Raw genomic sequence first — 19,804 nt, 5'->3', positions numbered from 1 at the left:
AAAACAAATGACCAATTCAAGCTGCTTAGTTTTTTTTGCTCTTACAGTTTATTTTCCTCTAGGTGTTTTGTATGGCTATAAAACAAATATAAAGATATTTACAAAAAAACAGGTACGAATATAGTTAGGAAAACAACATTAGTGATAATCCACCGCCCGGGGGCCTCAAACCCAGAACTGCTGGGCATACAAAGATCAGCACCAGCTCAGTGGGAAAGTCATCTCCCACAACCCACCAGTCTGTAACAGTGACGCTGGGCCTCAACTTTGGACCATGTGTGCGAAATGTGGCTTCCTCAAAAGTCCCGACTATCACCTGGTCAACTCGCCAGGGATGTACCAGTCCTGTGGGGGCCCCGGTGGCTGGATACTGGCCACTGCCTCAGACGGAGAGCAGTGGTCTTAGCTGACCAGCAGGCCCTCCTTGGCAGCGAGCCGTTGGCGATGCACACGGTCCTGCTCCAGCTCCTCGTGACTGGGGTGCCACAGCCTGGCCAGGATGCGCTCCATGTTCAGAGCGTACATGGTGTGAGAGGGCATGACCCGCCGATGGACCTGCCATCCCAGGTGTGAGGACAGAAAAAAATTATTAGGGTAGGGTAAAAAAAAAAACACACTTCCAGACATATGAATAATTAACCAACCCATAATACTAATAGAATAGACACAAAGTATTTTCACCAGGGAAACGGAGGTATACAAACATGGAATCACAATGAGAGTAAGAGTAATTACAATATGATGTCTTTATGGGTATTTATGACACGAAAGAAGCTTCATCGTATTAAGTTTTTGTCGTACCTGTAATGCTTCCAATAAGTCATACATGTTAATAGGAGGTAAAGGGGCAGGGAGATTGTGACCAGAGCAGGCCAATAGGAGTGCTGCCTGCTGTTCAGCCTCATCTGGTGACACCTGGGGGGGTGGGCCTACTGGAAGTGAGGCGCTGGGGGGCGGGCTATTGGAGATGGAGAACAATGGAACAACAATCACAGCAGTCATTAGAGTCAAGGCTTGGCAAATGGTTAATATGAGCCCTTTGGAACGTTTTATCTTCACAGAGCAGGTAGTAGAGGCAATTGATAGTAAAATCATGGAAAGTTCACCGAGTTCACCATCACTTGGGTAGACTTTGACCTCGGTGAAAAAGTTCAAAATCAAAACGTTTTGCATAGTTTTGATATGGTTTCCTGATTGACAAACATGTTTGGTCGCAACAGTGTGCAACTGGCTGTTTAGGTAATTTTCTATCGTTTGATGGGTGTGTCTGAGGTAATCCTATCATCGTCAACATGTATACAAAACCTGCCGTATGAAAAATGCAGTGAGCACAGCATATCCACCTAAAGTCATTCACTGATGAAAGATTAGACTGAAAAGAAAATTAAATCTATTTATATTCATCAGGCTTGGGAAATGTTCAAAAAGAGAGCAAACAGCGGCTTTTTCAACGCCCACTGTTTGCATTAAATCATATGCTTTGCAATGTTTTGTCCATCATTAGTTTTGTCTATGGTTACATATTTTAATGACAGGATATTGCTAAAAAAAAAAAAACTCACCACTCCATGACACTTTGGTAAGCTGCCACACTGTTTTTCAGATATGGTTGAGGTGTGATGTCACTGCTGAAGGCATGCTGGAAATGACCATCACGCAGACGATAGGCTTTCCTCCTGGAGACCACAGCGCTGATGACATCTTTCAGATGGACCTGTATGAAAACACAGGGAGGGGAGGTGAGACAAAAGAGCCTTCGGGACAATTGTGGTAAAAGGTTGTTGACATGATTTCAACAAAGCCAATCTAATTACACTATTCCCTTCCCTGCTCCCTGGAGAAACATGTTTAATGTCGGTCCGCAGTTCCTTGATCAATTGTGCAGCAAATTTTTAGAGACGAGTGACAGAAGCACCGGACATAATTCCGCGGCTCCGCTGACCAGCAGTCTCCTCGTCACGGACTGGTGCTCGTCCGTGGCACATAGTTTGAGAAAAGCACACCGTCTTTGCAACCTGACATTCTAATCATAGATACAGGCAGTCTTGTATGTAAATCTAAGCATAGAAACAGGCATGACAGGACGAGTGCCGATTTAAAAATCTAATTGACAGTTACAGTTAGGATTTCTTAAGTTAAGATAAGCTAGAAGGTCTGAGATAAGGTAGGACACAACCATGAGTTCAGGAATTGCTTCTGTAATAGTAAGATAGGATTTTTCCTACATTAAGATAGGGCAAGCAGTTAGGATATTTTTCTGTAATGAGGCCCCAGGGGTTCATCCTACATAGAAAATATCAACACAAAGCAGTCACGATGCTGCCCCAGTGCATGTTTTTGCATCGGACTAATTTCCAACTAAAAACAAACAAACAAAAACTTCACTGGAATGACACTTCATGTCAAAGGTCCGACCCAGAAACCAAGAGAAAAAAATATCTGTCTCCAGAGAACGAAGTCATTTAAACAGTTTGACTTCTTTATCAATATGGCAACAGACCTAATGGACTTAAATTGGCTCCAGTCGCATTTTCCTACCAATCGTCTTATCCTATCCAGTATTCATTGACTTCATGATATTTTCCATTGAAGATATGAAGAATTCATAAGAACTTAGGAAAGGACAAATGCGGTGCTAATAGAATCTGACTAGACCTACGTAATTATGGGAAGGCGGACATGTATCATTGATTTTCACGTTCATAGGTTTTTGCTATCTGGCACAAGGACTTGTGTGGTGTCTTTCGTAAAGGATGCTTTGCTGTACGCTATGCTGAAGGAGGTCCTAAAAGAAGCACTGGAGCACCTCTCCTTCCCACCTTCACCTGGCTGCGTAAACGAGCCATCCACTGACTGGACTGCAAGGAGCAAATGTAACTGTAAATCAGGTTTTTCGGCCATGTATACTTGCATATACAAGGAATTTTGTCTCTGCATTCATAACGATGAAGTAGTGAACACACAGAGCACACAGTGAACACACAGTGAGTTGAAGCACACACTAACCCGGAGCAGTGAGCTGCCTTGCTACAGCGGCGCTCGGGGAGTAGTGAGGGGTTAGGTGCCTTACTCCAGGGCACTTCAGCCGTTCCTACTGGTCGGGGATCGAACCGCAGCCCTGCGGTTACAAGCCCGAAGCCCTAACCAGTACGCCACAACTGCCCCAATTCAATTAACTTTATAACAAGTTTACTGGATAAGTGTCAGGATATATACTTAAGTCCCTGACCCTTATCCAGTAAACTTGTTATAAAGTTCAGTACTTGAACACAAAGTTCAGCCCTAACCACTACGCCACGACTGCCCCAATTCAATGAACTTTATAACAAGTTTACTGGATAAGTGTCAGGGACTTACCATTTATTATCATACAGCTATACACTGGAGAGTCCTAGGAGTCTAGCCTTTTTTCAGCAGCAGTGTAGAGAAGTTGTTTCGGCAGCCTGGACAGCTTAGTAGCAAACGTACCTCCAGAGCACAAGCCATGGTGCTGACGGCATCCTCCGTCACATTGTCCAAGCCCATCTCGAAGGCGGTGACGATCATGCGGGCCTCCAGCTGACCGCGTGTGGGCAGCAGCAGTGTGTGGGCGCTAAGGCGCAGCTCCTCCTCCTCCACCCCAGAGCCTGGCTCCCGCACACAGAACGGCTGCGCTGCGGTCAGCGGGTTGTGAGGTTGGAAGCGGTGCTAAGGGCAGCAGAGGGGTGCAGATGAGAATAAAGGACATCCAGGTCATCAGAGGAAGAATCACATACACTGAGGTGGGAGGAAATTCTCTAGCGGTTTCCATGATTGAAAAACTTAGGCAACAGCCTGAATTAGGCTAATTTAGGCAACAGCCTGAATTAGGTAATAACTATTAAACTGCTTGCTGTTATACGGATCAATTCAAACAGGAAAACTAACATTCTAAAGTAATCTGGTCACCCTGGCCAAGTGTCTATACATCTATCCAATAACATAAGCCCTTGAAAATGAGTGACATGGTCACTACTAGAATAAAACTCAGTGAAGTCTGCATAGGGAAATTCAAAAGTTAGTGCATACAGATTTCATGGACTTTAGATTTAGTGATCTTACATCAAATTTTTGACGAACAGAGGAACATTTCTTCTTTCCCTTTGGCTTCCCAGGCTTGGAGGCAGATCCACTTGTCCACTGCATTGAACCTCCTTCTACAGAATATAACAAGGAAATAGAACTAAACAACGCGCCTGTATGGCTCGAGAAGCATGCAAATTACAAAATCTCTCCTTAGAAACCCAGGGAAACAGGCACGCAAAATCTTACCTGGTGTGGACACAATTATCTGACATCGTGTCAGAATTGCCAGCAGGAAATCGTTGTGGACGTGAACTGAGGAACACAATCATATTATATCGATGTTTGTTTGTTTGTTTAATTTAAGGCCATTTAAGCAACTAAGGCTATTTAATGGCCAGAGCATTGTGCGTTATTATATCAATAAAGACAGCGTGAAACATGAGAATTGTTACATACGGTGGAAACACGCTAAGTGGCCAAAGCCATCAAACCACAGTCATGATCATCGGATTCAAAGGTCTATTTTCATACCATTATCCTGAGCGAGGAGACGACGTGCCTCGATGTCGAACTCTTCTTTGCTGATTTTTTGCTTGAACCAAAGTTTCAGGTTTGCCCAATAACTGCAATGACATGAAATTGCATGTGACGTTACACATTATGAGTGTTGCCTTCACAAATACTCAATATGATCACACCACAAAAAGCAGAGCGCAGAAAATGACATGCTGTAATAATGTTAGTTCTTTTTGGACTGCCACTTCGCATTGCACCGATGATAATGTGTGTGGTAAACAGAGACTCATTGAATTTCGAGTAGCAAGGAAGGAACTAGCCTCATGCAACTAACTACCGCGACTTCAAGCTACGGAGTAAGGTAAAAGAGCCTATCTAACGTTAGCTAAAGTATGTATAAGGTGTGTATGTGCGTTATCATCTCTGTCCAATATTATAACGTTGTTGTAACCCCACTTGGCTAGTTAGCTAGCCAGTCTTGATGCTGTGAGTTACATAGTGTAGAGAACACGATAACAATTTGAACTTTGACTAACGTTATCACAATTAATATTCAGTTGTTACTCACTGTTTAACATTATCCCCGATGGCATCAGTTAAGTTTTTCTTTGCTATTTCCAGCTCGCTAGCATGAGCTGCCATTGCGACTCCTGTCCCGCCGTAGCAACATCAAAAACAATATTTTTCGCTACTAGTTAGTTCACTCATTGCTGTACAAACATTTTGACACTGTTGCCGTCTATTGGTCAGGAGTACATTTTGACAACGTCTGAATGTGACATTTTCTTTCCAGCAGAGGGCACAATTGTTTTACGGATGTTTGTAGAGTGTATCCATTTAATGTTGCAGTGTTTCTCAAACCTTTTCAGACCAAGGACCACTTAATCAATAAAAAAAGCCTCACGGACCACCTAGCTAAAAAAAAAAAAGGTAGACTTACTTCAATAGTAAATTACACAATAGGCCTACTCACTGAACCACTTTGATTGTATTTGCACCTTGCTTATTGTGTCAGAGAATTCATATGATTTAAACTGGCATGGCTTACATAGGCAGTGTTGCAGAAATGTTTGGATTTACATACAAGTTGGTTCAATATTGCAAACAACTCATCTATATTATATTTTACCACGTCTGCTCACGGACTACTTGGGCTAGCTTGCGGACCACCAGTGGTCCCCGGACCACACTTTGAGAAACACTGTTGTAGATCAACAATATTACATTTGCCAAACTGAATCACAGACTCCTGATTAACTCCTCACAGACTCCTGATTAACTCCTGATTTGACTCCTGATGTGTGGGGCAGTCTGGCCTACTAGGGCTTCGGGCTTGGAACCGAAGGGTTGCCAGTTCGATCCCCGACCAGAACGGCTGAAGTGCCCTTGAGCATCTAACCCATATTATATATATATATAATCTACAAGAAAGGGCAGAGCAGGCTGTACTTCCTGAGGAGGCTGCGCTCATTCAATGTGTGCAGCAAGCTCCTCAGGATGTTCTACCAGTCTGTTGTTGCCAGTGTCCTCTTCTATGCAGTGGTATGTTGGGGAGGAAGCACAAAGAAGAAGGATGCGGGGCGACTTGACAGGCTGGTAAGGAAAGCTGGCTCTGTAGTGGGAGCCGAACTGGAGTGCATCACTTCAATATCTGACAAAAGGACCCTGAACAAACTGATCAACATCTTGGACAATGAGTGTCATCCACTCCACAACACTATTGTTAAGCAGAAGAGCCTGATCAGCTGGAGACTTCGCTCACTGCCTTGCACAACATACAGACTGAGGAAGTCATTCGTCCCCAGGGCCATTGAACTGTTGAATGCTTCACTTAAGGGAAGAGGAGAAATAGACTTCTCTGCATAGTCTATCTGCCTCTTCACCACCTCCATGTCTTGAACTCTCTGTCCACTAGCCACTTTTTACCACTGTCTTCTGCCTCACTGTTTGCGTGCTATATTAGCACATATGCACAACCCCTCCCTCCATGCCACAGCCGAACTGTGACCTTCCTTAGTTATATATAGATATATAGACTTTATTCTTGCACTGTTGCACTGTTTGACTTACTCATTTGCACCATCACCATGACACTCATTCACACAGAGCACCTTACCTTACCTTACCTTATGCACAGAGAATCACAGGCTCAGTCCCTACCTCAGTCATTGCAAGCGCATCTTGATTGATTAATCACCCACTATGTGAATACTGTTTTTTTAGAATTGATTTAGATTAAGTGTTATTTAGTATAATTTGTATTTTAGTATATTTAGTATTTAGGATATATTTATCTTCTACTGTCCTTATTGCTTAGTTGTGTTTTTTATATTATATCTATTATATGATATCTATCTATCTATACTTTGAAAGAAATACATGCTTACTTAAACCAAAATAATATAATAATAATAATATATAACCATAACTATGCTATACTATAATATAATATAACATAATAATAATAATAATAATAATAATAATAATAATAATAATAATAATAGCAATAAAGATTTGACACTTTTACACTTTGGTCTTTAAAGCACATATAAGTCCTTTTTGACTGTGTGACAGCATGTTTTTGTTACATGCAATTTGGAATTCAAATTGATGAACCCCTCAATGGAGCTTGGCAGTTTCCTTTGAATGTTTACTTTTCAGCAGAAGGCGGCACATTTTAAGTCAAGAGGAGGTAGTCTTTCACACCCTCCAGTTGCACATGTGTATTCAATTATGCTAATACAGTTACACTCAATGCCTGTTTGAAATGATGAACAGCAGTCTATAACTGATCTGTTCTGTATGACATAGCCTCAATAGCCTTCTGAAAAATATTTGTAGAAACAAATATAGAAGAATTCAATTCAAATGACATGTTGTAAATATTAGCAACATCATTATATTGAAATTTACTGAGGTTACTTAGATCTTCCCTCTGCATGTTTCAGAGATCTGTTTCCACTCACAGCATTTAACATTTCGCCAGTGGGTCTATACAAATGAGTCTTTTTGAAATCTCTTAAATCCCTCCAATTTTCTGTTGTGTTGCAGCACAATCAAAAGCCCGCTGTAAACATTAGAGGCAGCAACAAAACGACGATTCTTGGGTAAGGCAAACTTCAAAGAACACACATTAAACAAGTTCATGACACAAGTCACAACCACAAACGTTGAACAACAATGGTACATTGCATTTCAGCCGAGCGCAGAGAGTTGAGTTTAACAGCAACTCTGTCTAAAGAAAATGCTGCACTCTGTTTGACATCCTGAGTTGCCGGGGATGTAAATGGATAGGGGCAGCAAAGCCGCAGGAGCATATGCTTCGCATGCACGCAACTTATTCAGTGAGCCAAATTATTTGTGCTTGAAAACATAATCTCATGATAATGAATGAAAGAAACATCAAAATATACCCAAATAGATACCACAGAAAAATCACCTTGAAGGTTGTAGGGAGAGACACAGGTGTGTGTGTGTTTGTATGTGTGTGTGTGTGTGTGTGTGTGTGTGTGTGTGTGTTTATTCTAACAGCTTAAACCATTTAGGAGGATTGTTATCACAAGAGTAAAAAAGTACTCTCTGTCTCCTGCCCCTCCATCTCCTCCAGCACTGGGATGCCAGTAAGCACATTCCCCCGTCTCCTGACTGACTAGAAGAGGTGGGATCCGGCTCCGAGGGGAAACGCGGGGAGGAGTCGTGTTTTTCTGCGAAAGCCCTAATGACATCAGACGTAGCAGGCTGGGCACCCCTTACTCTTGAGACAAAGGCAAAAGCCCATCAGGACTGACTGAGCCCAGGCTAGTCAGAGTGAGCTCACTTGGCAACCAGAGAGGGATGCTTCAGGCAGGTAGACACTGATGAGACGACACTGGATGGAACACTATGCTGTGCTCCTGGCAATTCAGCTTGACAAATTGACTCAACTGCGTATGTAAATAGGAGTAGTTTATTTTAAGAAGTTAAGCGCAACAAGACCTCTACGCAGCACTTTCTCTGGGGTATGTACTCACTAGATTTCTTTCCTTTATTCAGCTCTAGTCATGAACTGCAAACTCTCTTTGTTTCTACTGCTCAGCTGGCGGAGATGGCGCTAGCACCCACAAGGTCAGAGGTTAAATTCCCCATGAGAGTAGGTTAGTCCTGCTTTAGAGATGTGGTGTTTGGATGCGTGGCATGTATTTTTTGCTTGAGTTTTTACAGAAATGTGAAGTTTAGTGTCTCATTTTTTCACATACCTGCAGTCATGTCATGTTTTTTAGTGGTGGTCACTGAATACAGATTTTAAAAGGCAATAAACTAAAAATAAATTATGTTAAGGGAAAATAGAATGATGATTAAATCCATCAGGCAGATTTAGAAAAGGTCCCAGACATTAAAGGTGCTAGAGGGGTGAAATATGATGACCGGCTGCCTTCCCCGTCAGCGTCTGCAGGCATGTGAGACAGAGCCTCAATACCGTGCTGAGCCCAAAGCAGACTGACTCAACTAATCATGTTTTCAATTGAGAGAAATTCGGCACCTCCTGTCCGCAAGGAAGTGAGATAATTTGTTGAACCAGGTGGTTTTGTGCTCGGTTGAAACTGAAGCCTACAGTCACCGTAGGCCTGTTGAAGAGCAGTCCAGGATACCTTGGGTGACCAATGGCTGTGTGTCTATAAGGCTATGAGAAGAAAACCAGCCTTAACAGCCACAGCCTGTATGAAGATCTGTCCACACCTTAGATAAGCACTCACTGTCCAGCAGGGATCAGTATGGATGATTGTCTGTATCATTCATTGTTGCTGGTGGGACAGTCATACAGCTCCTCATGTGTGGCTGCGCTGCTTGAAACATTTATGGTACTCTGATTTTACCAGATGATCTAACATGAGTTGAGAGCAATTGAGAGAAGGGCTTCTGAAAAACCCTCCCAAGCAACTTTTGGCAGACATCACTTTGGATTTGTCTGGAGGGTTGCCCAGCAAGTCATTAAGACCATGTGAGGCATTAACATGCGGCTTACCAACCAGGTAATATGGGGAATGTCTAAAAGGGTCATTCCACGTCAATTCAACCAGGGCCCACGAATTTAAGGTCTCAAAAAATTCTGAAAAAATTACCAGGTGTACCTATGTTATCCAGGAGACACACTGTAAAAGGATTCTTATGTAAGATCAATACTTTCCAAGATACAGCCAGTTTTACAGGGGGAGGGGGTGTCGATTTTGTTCGGCCTCTTTTTTTTGTCAAAGTTCACAAGCCCACAGCGCAAGAACTAAACCATGTAGGAGGCTCAAATTTTGCATTCTGGTACATAAATAGGAATAGTATGTAGCAAAATCGTCACATTTGGTCTGGATGATCCTGCATGGTCATAGCTGTCCCTCAAAGTTGCTCTGTTTAGGCCTTCAGAACAACATAGGCTCTTGATTTATTTTCCTTACTTCTGAAGGCCTAAACAGAGCCCAGCCAAAAACTCCTATAAAATTTGTATCAACTTTGAGGGACAGCTATGACCATGCAGGATTATCCAGACAAAACGTGACGATTTTGCTACATACTATTCCTATTTATGTACCAGCATGCAAAATTTGAGCCTCCTACATGGTTTAGTTCTTGCGCTGTGGGCTTGTGAACTTTGACAAAAAAAAGAGGCCGACCCCCCTCCCCCTGTAAAACTGGCTGTATCTTGGAAAGTATTGATCTTACATGAGAGTAATTTTACAGTGTGTCTCCTGGGTAACATAGGTACACCTGGTCATTTTTCAGAATTTTTTGAGACCTAAGTGCATGGGCCCTGGTTGAATTGACGTGGAATGACCCAAAAGGTCCTTTTACATGTTAACAGATAAAAACAGATTTTATCTGACACATTTTTATCTAGGCTAAAAGTATATCAGTATAAAACAAATGTCAATCACATTGGCTAGATGTGTCGCCACGCCTTGCCAGATTGCATGCAGGTTAAACCAATTATATCTCTCAGACCTCTTAAGATGTCATCTACATAAAGCATCAAGCTTTTTCCCATTGGTCTTTTATTAAACCAAAGCACATTTACCATCTGATATACCTCCTCACCTCTGCAAATGTGACAGGACATTTTCAGTTGGCCCACTTAAAATCAATTTCAGCGCCAAATGTGAGCCATCTGATGTCTTTGGATGGAAGTCAATCACATTGTAGATATAATTCAGTTTTATTAATTTTCCTTAACATCAGGAATCCCTGGCGACCTCCCCAATCACTATTTGTTGACAATGATGAAGTAGACTCTTTCGCTTCTGCAGCAGTTTTGGTTTTCAGACCTCGCCAAAATGGTCTACTTCCAGTGCTAAATATTTTCTGGAAACCACAGGGATGATTGAAAGTGCCTGTTGATGAATGCTGTTTTTAAATATATGATTTGCTCCTGAGCACTGCTGAATACCGTATTGCAATAATATGAGACCGGTCCACATGGTAGCCAGTGTGATCACGGTCCATAGGTCTACATCCTGTCAGAGCTACACTTCACTGAGATGGGCATACCTCATACCCTGTGGAAATGTGTCAACACTAGTGCCAGCCTGCAGTACAAAAGACCTCTTTCGAAAGATCTCTTTTTGTTTTCTTCTGTTAAGACAGATTTCCCACCAACAGCTGGTTTTCTTTCACTGTCAAGACCAATAAAATCCTTTCCAAAAATAGGTTAGAAAAACAATTACTCACAAAGCAAGGGCCTGTGCGTCACCCTCTCCTTTCTTAGTACTTACCAAAAAATGCTGCCAAAAGCAGGGCATGGTTTGTGTCATCAAATGCCAATTAAATCGTTGCAGGAGCTAGATGAAGCTGTCACTGCTCTATATCTTTAATAAAAACACAAAGCTAATAATGATAAGTATGGGTCACACTATAAGGGATCTGGTGGACCTTATAATGACTGTACCGTAATTTGAAAGCACAGCTTGTATGCATCATTATTCTGATTCCAGGAGAGAATCAAGTAAGCAGACTGCATCTGAACCAGTGCCAATGGGGCCCAGAATCCAGGGTTTCCTCTGCGTCCTCCTCCTTGTGTCTTTTTGGAGTCAGGCGGACGGCCTCTCCAGGGGACCACTCCTGGCCCGCAGGCGGAGGGCGCCGGCCGACGGGGCCGAGGGCGCCCCGAAAAAGTGCTCCTACACCTTCCTGGTCCCCGAGCAGAAGATCACCGGCCCCATCTGCGCCACCAAGGGGCCCGCGTTGCCGGACAAGGACCGCGTGACGCGCATGGACGTGGCGGACGTGCGTGATCTCCTGTCCAAGCAGCAGCGGGAGATGGACGCACTGCGGCTGTCCGTGGACGTGGACGGCAACCTGGTGAACGAGATGAAGCTGCTGCGCAAGGAGAGCCGCAACATGAACTCGCGCGTCACGCAGCTCTACATGCAGCTGCTGCACGAGATCATCCGCAAGCGGGACAACTCGCTGGAGCTGGCGCTGCTGGAGGGCCGCGTGCTCAACGCCACCGCCGAGTCGCTGCGGCTGGCTTCGCGCTACCGAGAGCTGGAGGCCCGCTTCTCCGCCCTGGCCGGCGTGGTCAACAACCAGTCGGTGCTAATCGGCGCGCTGGAGGAGCGCTGCATGCAGGTCTACGGCAGCCGGCGGCCCGAGGCCGGCGGGCCACCGCTCGTGCAGGTGGTGCCAGAGAACATTCCGGTGCACGTGCCCCGCTATTTCAACGAGATCCAGAGAGACCACGGACGGGCCTTTCCCCGAGACAGGGGCTCCCGGGCCGGTCCTGCCCCCACTGGAAGCACTGCGGACATCCTGAAACCACCTGAGGGCAATTTCAGCTCAGAGGGTAAGAGAGCCAGAGAAGAGCACCATTCTGAGGTAGTCTTGTAAAGACTGTGTATCTTTCCTTTGGCTCAGTAACTCTTCTGTTAGTGGGGTTATGTTCAGGCCCCTATAGCACATAGCTGTGGATGAGACCTTGAGCTTAAGTTGCGCATATAGAGCACTGCTATGGTATGGTATTTTTTGGATAACTAATCTGGCAGGAAATAGCCTTTTTGCACCTCTTTAATACAAATATTGAATGTAATTTTCTTATGCTTGCAGTCAGATAAACAAGCTATGGTAAGGTAGCATACTATATGTCCACCAATCCAGTGATCTTCTTGACACATTCTGATTGTCTGCGCCCAAGGAAAACAAAACTTGTGGGTTTTTAATGCAGCTGCAGAGGCAAAAAAATCCCAAGGACTTGGTTTCCTTCTGGTTTCTCCAACCACAAAGTAGCTGCTACTCCTCACTGCTGCCCCTGTCAATGACAGGAGAGGCACATCGCCTCAGCGAAAGGGGGTTCAGTTTCTCAGGCGAACCACTGGTCTTAAATTCCATTGCGTGTGTGGACTGCCCACTACCTGCCTAAGATTAAAAAAAGGAAAACTTAAAGCTATTGTCATAGGTCAATAGGAAAAAGAAACCAGCTGTATTCCACACTATGAAACATGGAAAACACATTAAGGCCAGCTGCAAAAACACAAATACAACCCTCAACCCTCTCCTATATATAGTAAAGAGATAATAGATGTTGAAAGAGGCATATATTGCCCATGTCTATTATTCTGTCCGTCTGGTTTCCTTATTGGAGCAGGGCCGTTTCGGGACTGCTTCCAGGCGATGCAAGCTGGCCACAGCACCAGCGGGATGTTCGTTCTGAAGCCAGACGGCAGCGAGCAGGCTGTGCAGGCCTGGTGTGAGCACGACGTGGACAACGGCGGCTGGACGGTCATCCAGAGGAGGAAGGACGGCTCGGTCAACTTCTTCAGGAACTGGGACAGCTACAAGGTGATAGCGCTATGGTGCTAAAGTTCACGTTTTAGGCAACATAAATTGGTTTAGGATTTAATTTTATTTTATTTTAATAGCACCAAAAATATATATGCCTGTAAGTGCTTAACAGAGCGTAGCTTGAACATAAACTTGAACAGTGGCAAAAAGCTTGAACGGTTATTGGTTCAACTGACAGGCATCTTGATGTGGTGTTGATGTGTGTTTGTGTTGTGAGGTGTGTTGCCCTCAGTTTAATGTAGGTTAGAGAAAAATTGGGACCGGATTCTTGGGAAGTCAGAGTTTTTATAACTAAAGACAAAGAGGCAATATCTGCAGCTGAACTGGATTATTTCTTATGAATCAGACAAAGAAATCATCTGATTCACAAAGCCTGTATTGTTCACTTGGTCCAATGTCCTAGATTTTCATTACAGGTTGAGTCACAACAATTTAGCTGTCGCCTTGGAGAATACTCTCTAAATGAGCGGTGGGATGTCCAAATGAAAAAAACTGTAACCTGAGCTTTAACTTACATAAATCCAAAGGTTATTTATCAGAGCTCCTCTCATGAAATGTTAGAAGGCCAAAGCGGAAGGGAAGATCTACATTCCCTTTGCTTTTGTCCAAACCACTGCCTTGCCTGGCCCCAAAATGTCAACACTAGAGGACAAGATGGACATTTTCTAAACTGACATGGGGTGATTCAGTGTTCCATGTTGTCGCCAGCATATGGAAAGCTGTGCCTCTGCCTGTCTTTGCACCTCTGCCTGTAGCCTCAAACACACACACACACACACACACACCAACAAAGTGGACCGCACAGAAAAACCCTAGCTCATTCATCATGTGTCTAGGGTTAAAGCACATTCCCCCACAAAGACGAATCTATAGGCTTGGATTACCCCGGTGCTTTTAAGGGAAAAGCCAACCACAAATTAAGTGTAGTTACACAACGTGACCATTCGAGCCAGGCTCACAAATAACCGTGCAAAATTTGTTTGTGGTTGAAAGAAGACCTGGAGATAACATCACACAGTCAGCATTTCGGAGATTTTTCCACTGCTGATTCTTAAGTGCAAAACACAAAGGCAATGTCCTGCCAGACATTAGGAGCCATGTGCTGACTTCCCCATGACTGTTATAAATATTTACACTACTGTTCCATGTTTGATAAAACACCTATCATCCTCTTCCAGAAAGGCTTTGGCAACATAGACAGTGAATACTGGCTTGGTCTGGAGCACATCTACAACCTGGGCAAGCAGGGAGACTACCGTCTGCTGGTGGAGATGGAGGACTGGACGGAGAAGAAGGTCTACGCCGAGTACAGCAGCTTCCACCTGGAGCCGGAGAGCGAGTCGTACCGCCTGCGCCTGGGCACCTACCAGGGCAACGCTGGGGACTCTCTGACCAGTCACAACGGCAAGCAGTTCACCACCCTGGACAGAGACAAGGATGCCTTCTCAGGTGGAGGTCTTACTCAGTCTACACCTAATAAACACATTCTTAAATCCCATAGCTGTTATGACAAATAACTAAAGCTGCTTAAAAAACATACATTTATCAGTCATCAGAGACTATTGGTTTGATATGATATGTCGCCTAGATATGATATGTCGAGAATGGAGTTTTTGTTGTAAATGTTTGACAAATGATTGAGTGAATGATTTTCAGAGTGTGAATGTTTCTGTCACAGGTAACTGTGCCCACTTCCATAAGGGAGGGTGGTGGTACAACGCCTGTGGGCAAGCCAATCTGAACGGGGTGTGGTACAACGGTGGAGTCTACCGCAGCAAGTTCCAGGATGGCATCTTCTGGGCTGACTATGGAGGTGGCTTCTACTCCATGAAGGCTGTGCGCATGATGATCCGACCCATTGACTAAGGCCCAACACGCTGGTGGGGTTGCTCAGCACCCCTACCCTTTCGTAACCTCCGGGACCGTGCTGCCAATAGTTTCCATCCTTGATGGTCCATTCACTTTTGTTTACAGCTTCCTGAGACAGGACATTGTGTTCCTCATTCTCACTGTGTATATGTATGTATATTGTGGTTGCCACAGGTTTGAGAGGTATGAGGATTAAATGGAGTACAGCTGACGATGATCACTAACCCCCTCCCTTTCCCAAACGCGCTAACTTTCAGACATCAGCAAAATCTGAGTAGCAGTCTAGAAACCGGTTAAGTCGGTGCCAGCAGTGGTTTCTGGCAGGTATCACGCTTTTTTCCACCATTCCCTCTGGGCCTGACAAACCAGAGTCCTGCAGGTGCTGCAGTCCTCATGTCTCCTGAGAAACTGGGGCATGGTACAGGCGCCACCTTGGCCACTCTCATTCAGTGCCACCATGCCACTGCCATCACCAGCACGTAGAAGTAGATGAGTGAGTGCTGTCAAGTGTATGAATTTAAGAAACAAAAGACAAACTCATGTGGATGAATGGATGAATGAATGATTGAAACGATTTTACAGTGCCATACCAAATGCACTCATATTTTTGTTCTGTTATTATGTGCTTAATTTAAAAGGGTTATTATCTCAAAGCCCTTGCCATGTTATATCTTAAGGATTTAAACTCTGGTTATGTTTTCCAGATGTGAATAGTTATTTGCACACCTAGAAAAAAATATGATTGCCATTAATAATTCATGTCAGTTCAGAGAAAAACAACTTCTGGAAAAGTTGTGTATTACACTGCGGTTAGCAGCAGGAAATATATTTAAACAATTAGTGCAAATCATGTTTGATGCAGCCAACTTGTGTATAGCGGATGTTATTGAAATATCACAGCTAATTAGTTTTCAATGTGAGCTACTGAGAAACAGAAGGCACACAAATAAGTAAAGGACTTACTCTTTGCTCCAGCAGTTTGAGAATGTAAAACGTCAGCTAGCACGAAGCAGTAGAACAGACAACGAGAACCACATTGCTGAAACCCAGACAAGAGGGAGAAGTGGTTAAGAGGAGAGGCGAGGCGAGGCGAGGGGGTGCTGGTGGTTCTGAGGAGGAATTGGAGATGGAAACTCTCCAAATTTCCGTGAATATGTTTTTTTTCAATCTTCCTTTTAAACACAGAAATTTACATTCTTTCCATTCGTATGGGCTCAGCATTTTTTGGTGTTTTTGTTCAGTGTATTTCATTCAAAAGACTCACAAATCCTCAGGCTCTGTAATCACCAGAGGAACATCAACATGGCTCTTGTTTGATGGCAGAAAACTGTACACTATGTGTTCTGCCCAAAGGCATACAGTCTGTCGAGGAGCTTTCAATAAACAATATTAAGACATATCTGGGGTTCTAATTATATGTTTACTGACTCTTGACTGGGCACCCAGTCATGTGATTTCCTGAACATTTTTGAATGATGACATCTTTAATAAATCAATGAATGAAGATTGATATCAAGTCTTTCATGATAACTGAATGAAGAAATATCCCTTTGTACATATCATCAAAAAAGAGAATGTAACCAAACTCAGTGTTTGTAGTTTTGCGACATAGCCACATAACACGAAGACCGAATCAGAAAGTAGTTCAAAATACCACACAAGTTTATATGGTTGTGCAGACATGATTCTAGTAGACTTAGATGCTGTGTCCACAGCCTAAGTAAACTGACTGCCCAATGCAGACACTCTTTCAACCCATAAGACTTTGTAGAGCAGACAACGACCACAGGACAAAGTCTGTCTGTAGTGCCCAAACCTTACCAACAACCCGACGGTGTCTGAAAAGGATTAACCGACACCATGACCCTCCCAGTGTCTCAGAGTCATCCTGTGATTCCAACAAATATGAGCTTTATATAAAAAAAGAGACCAGGGAACCTCAAAGACTTATAGAAGCACACTGTAAAACTCTATAAACAAGCTTTATTACCATATAAAAAATACTGCCAGTCCTGCTTCCAGGATCCAGTTGCTACAGGGGGGATAACAACACTGTCAGAGTTTCATGCCCAATATCAGCACAGTGTTGTTGTTACAGGACCAGTGACTGTGAAAGGGAAGAGCTTTTGTTGTTATTATTATTTTTAGGAGAGTAATCACTGCATTTAGTATATGGCTGCCAGCACTAAACAAGATCAGGATTCCTCTAGCATCTGAGCCAAAAGCAGTTATATTTTACGTCTCATTTATGTACTTGGCTTTGGTTTATCAGCTCCTTTTTAACCCATGCAATCCATTGGTTCCACAGAAATGCAGCCTACAGGTTGTTAGCCATAGATTTTGCCATTTTAATGCTAAACACAAGTAACTGGTCCATGGATACAATGGTGAACCGTACAATAATATTGAAACAATGGATCATGACTCATAACTCATCACATGACATGATGTGTCCATGTTTGTACATTTACACTGCATATGTCTGTGTCTGCTCTAATGTAACTGCTATTTAAAAATGACCAGGAAGGCAGGATATTGAGTATTTCACAGCTAAAGCTTCACTCTGAATATCTAAGCAAAGTCTAAACAAACACTTCACCAAAACACCCTCAAGCACTTTGGACAAACGCATCTGCCAAATATCATAACCACAACCATAATTTCAACATGCACAGCACATGCAGGATTTAATTAATTAAACAGCTTTTATTTAAGGAGATTAACTTGCAAAAATGGGTGCACTGCAAATTAGAGATGACAAGTCACTTTCTCCACATCACACTGCTAATATTTGTGTTGGATAAAAATATAATTGATCGCTATCGCTTAATGTCTAAAGGTCAGAGATGAACTAAAACATCACACATGATAGAGCAGTTCTTATCCTGAATGTCTGACAGACTGAATGTGTACTGAAATGAAATTTAAGCAAAAATATAAGTGGTGTTATTACGTTCTCTCTGTGTAGGCTATTACGTTCCCGTTATTCCAAACAGTCTTGATCGTGATCTTAACTATTGCTGCTGCTTGGTACGTCTACATTTGTGACATACTGGACAGGTTTTAGAGCAATATGAAGAAAAAATCGTGAACATGTGTTGATATAAACTGGCTGAACCTAAGGTTTCTCTTCTGAAAGCTAAGGAAAAACAACCAATCCAGCCGCAGCTCAACACGTCTTCATATGGCAGGAGGGTGGTGGAGAAGAGTGGGTCCAGTTAGTGTTGGTCCTGTTCCCACTGACCTGAATAAATTGCCACATTTTTGACATGGACCTTAACTGCTAACTACAGTAATGTCTCCAGACATCAGAACATGATTGATATAGAGAGAGGGACCAAAGACAATTCCTTAAAAGTTTTCTGGCTTTTAGTTTAGGCATAAGAATGAATTAAACTGTTATACAGTACCTTGATGTCACTGAGGAAAATGTATAATGTTAATAATGCCTAATATATCATTATTTATTTATTTTCGGCGTAATTTGATTACCAAATTGTCAATGATTTTTTAAATAGTTTTTGACTATAAAAAAATCTATATTGACTCATATTCAGTTTTACATTTGCATTTATCATATTTGTCTACTGGGTTGTGGCTTAGGCTAAGCTATGAGAAAATAAAGACTGAATTAATATGAATACATGACAAATGTCTTCTAATTATTCTTAACTGGGCATTAAGCCCACTGTAAATAGATGTATATGGTATTGGATTGTACTTACTTGAAGATGGGTAGTATTTCAGCCAGGTTTGACTTGGCAGACCTATACACAAGAAGATTTGTGTTTTGGATGATCCTCATGTGTGCGGATGAACAATGAGGCAATTCAAGTGAAGCATTCCTCTCAAATGTAGAGCAGAGGTCCAGTTTTTGGTTGTCAGGCAGGTTTTTCAACTGACTTTCAGTTTTGACTCTGTGTTTTGGTCACTCACCACCACTTCCATTTAGCAGGATACAGTTATACCAAATCAAGACAAAATCTAAATCTTTGTCAGAATGGCATACAATATCTGAAAAATTGTCACATCTATTTCTCACCAGCTTTTGATTCATTAGGAAGGATTATATTCCTACTGCCAGCCTGAAAATAGCATGTAGACTCAATATAAATATACTAAAACCTCATAAGTCTCCCTCACTGGTGTTGTTCCAGGTTATTGACCATGTATTCTGTCTTGCTCTGTGACTGGCCCAGTTCCCCTTGCCCCATGTGGAAAATCTTTATCCGGTTCCACCGTGGTCTGGTTGTCCGTCAGTCGTAACCCGTCTGGACATTGACCACCACCACCGGGTGCCAGTCCAGACCAGTGGATGTCTGGAGGAGCTTGTTTGAGGAACTATGAGTGGCGCTTGTCTTTTTAGGAGCCCCCATTCATTCTGGCTGGCCGGCGTGCCAAAACCTGGCGTGGGGAAGGTGACATCTTTGGACCACACTCGCGCTCGCACACAGCGGCTGGCTCCGGCCAGGAAGAACAAACCCTGTCAGAGCGAGAAACCCGACCGTCTCAGCAGCTGAGGGGGCTGTTTGCCCGTGTGGGTCTCCCCATGGAAAAACCCCACAGAGCACCACTG

General features: G+C 43.2%; 2 protein-coding genes across 3 annotated transcripts; one reads left to right on the top strand and one right to left on the bottom strand.

Moving 5' to 3' along the window:
* Positions 1-34: 34 nt before the first annotated feature.
* On the bottom strand, positions 35-19,063 carry tada1 (transcriptional adaptor 1). Of its 2 annotated transcripts, none has more exons than XM_076295354.1 (8): positions 18,954-19,063; positions 4,576-4,667; positions 4,291-4,356; positions 4,081-4,175; positions 3,469-3,687; positions 1,563-1,714; positions 802-958; positions 35-555 (listed from the first exon to the last, which is right to left on the bottom strand). In XM_076295354.1, the coding sequence occupies exons 1-8, from the start codon at positions 19,031-19,033 to the stop codon at positions 403-405; spliced, it is 1,014 nt and encodes a 337-aa protein (XP_076151469.1). In that variant the 5' UTR covers positions 19,034-19,063; the 3' UTR covers positions 35-402. The 2 variants fall into 2 exon arrangements, with proteins under 2 accessions (XP_076151469.1, XP_076151470.1); XM_076295355.1 differs by lacking the exon at positions 18,954-19,063 and adding an exon at positions 5,129-5,222.
* Positions 11,531-16,595, top strand: LOC143134740 (angiopoietin-related protein 1-like). Its single transcript, XM_076295353.1, has 4 exons — positions 11,531-12,364; positions 13,163-13,356; positions 14,538-14,808; positions 15,038-16,595. The coding sequence occupies exons 1-4, from the start codon at positions 11,554-11,556 to the stop codon at positions 15,223-15,225; spliced, it is 1,464 nt and encodes a 487-aa protein (XP_076151468.1). The 5' UTR covers positions 11,531-11,553; the 3' UTR covers positions 15,226-16,595.
* Positions 19,064-19,804: the final 741 nt, after the last annotated feature.

This window comes from Alosa pseudoharengus, unplaced genomic scaffold (genome assembly GCF_046254945.1).
Source record: "Alosa pseudoharengus isolate Yale_2024_CS ecotype anadromous, Long Island Sound unplaced genomic scaffold, YU_APseudo_1.1 YU_APseudo_1.1_scf_2, whole genome shotgun sequence".
In the NCBI taxonomy this organism is placed as follows: Eukaryota; Metazoa; Chordata; class Actinopteri; order Clupeiformes; family Clupeidae; genus Alosa; species Alosa pseudoharengus.
This window is presented reverse-complemented; position numbering and strand designations above follow the sequence as displayed.

Excerpts from the sequence above, each read along its gene's own strand:
- LOC143134740 (XM_076295353.1), top strand. The coding sequence starts at position 11,554 with ATGGGGCCCAGAATCCAGGGTTTCCTCTGCGTCCTCCTCCTTGTGTCT. Across the intron at positions 12,365-13,162 it reads GGGCAATTTCAGCTCAGAGG|GGCCGTTTCGGGACTGCTTC; the intron begins GTAAGAGAGCCA and ends TTATTGGAGCAG. Across the intron at positions 14,809-15,037 it reads AGACAAGGATGCCTTCTCAG|GTAACTGTGCCCACTTCCAT; the intron begins GTGGAGGTCTTA and ends TTTCTGTCACAG.
- tada1 (XM_076295354.1), bottom strand. The coding sequence starts at position 19,033 with ATGAGGATCATCCAAAACACAAATCTTCTTGTGTATAGGTCTGCCAAG. Across the intron at positions 4,668-18,953 it reads GAAATACTACCCATCTTCAA|TTATTGGGCAAACCTGAAAC; the intron begins GTAAGTACAATC and ends ATGTCATTGCAG. Across the intron at positions 959-1,562 it reads TACCAAAGTGTCATGGAGTG|CCCGCCCCCCAGCGCCTCAC; the intron begins GTGAGTTTTTTT and ends CATCTCCAATAG.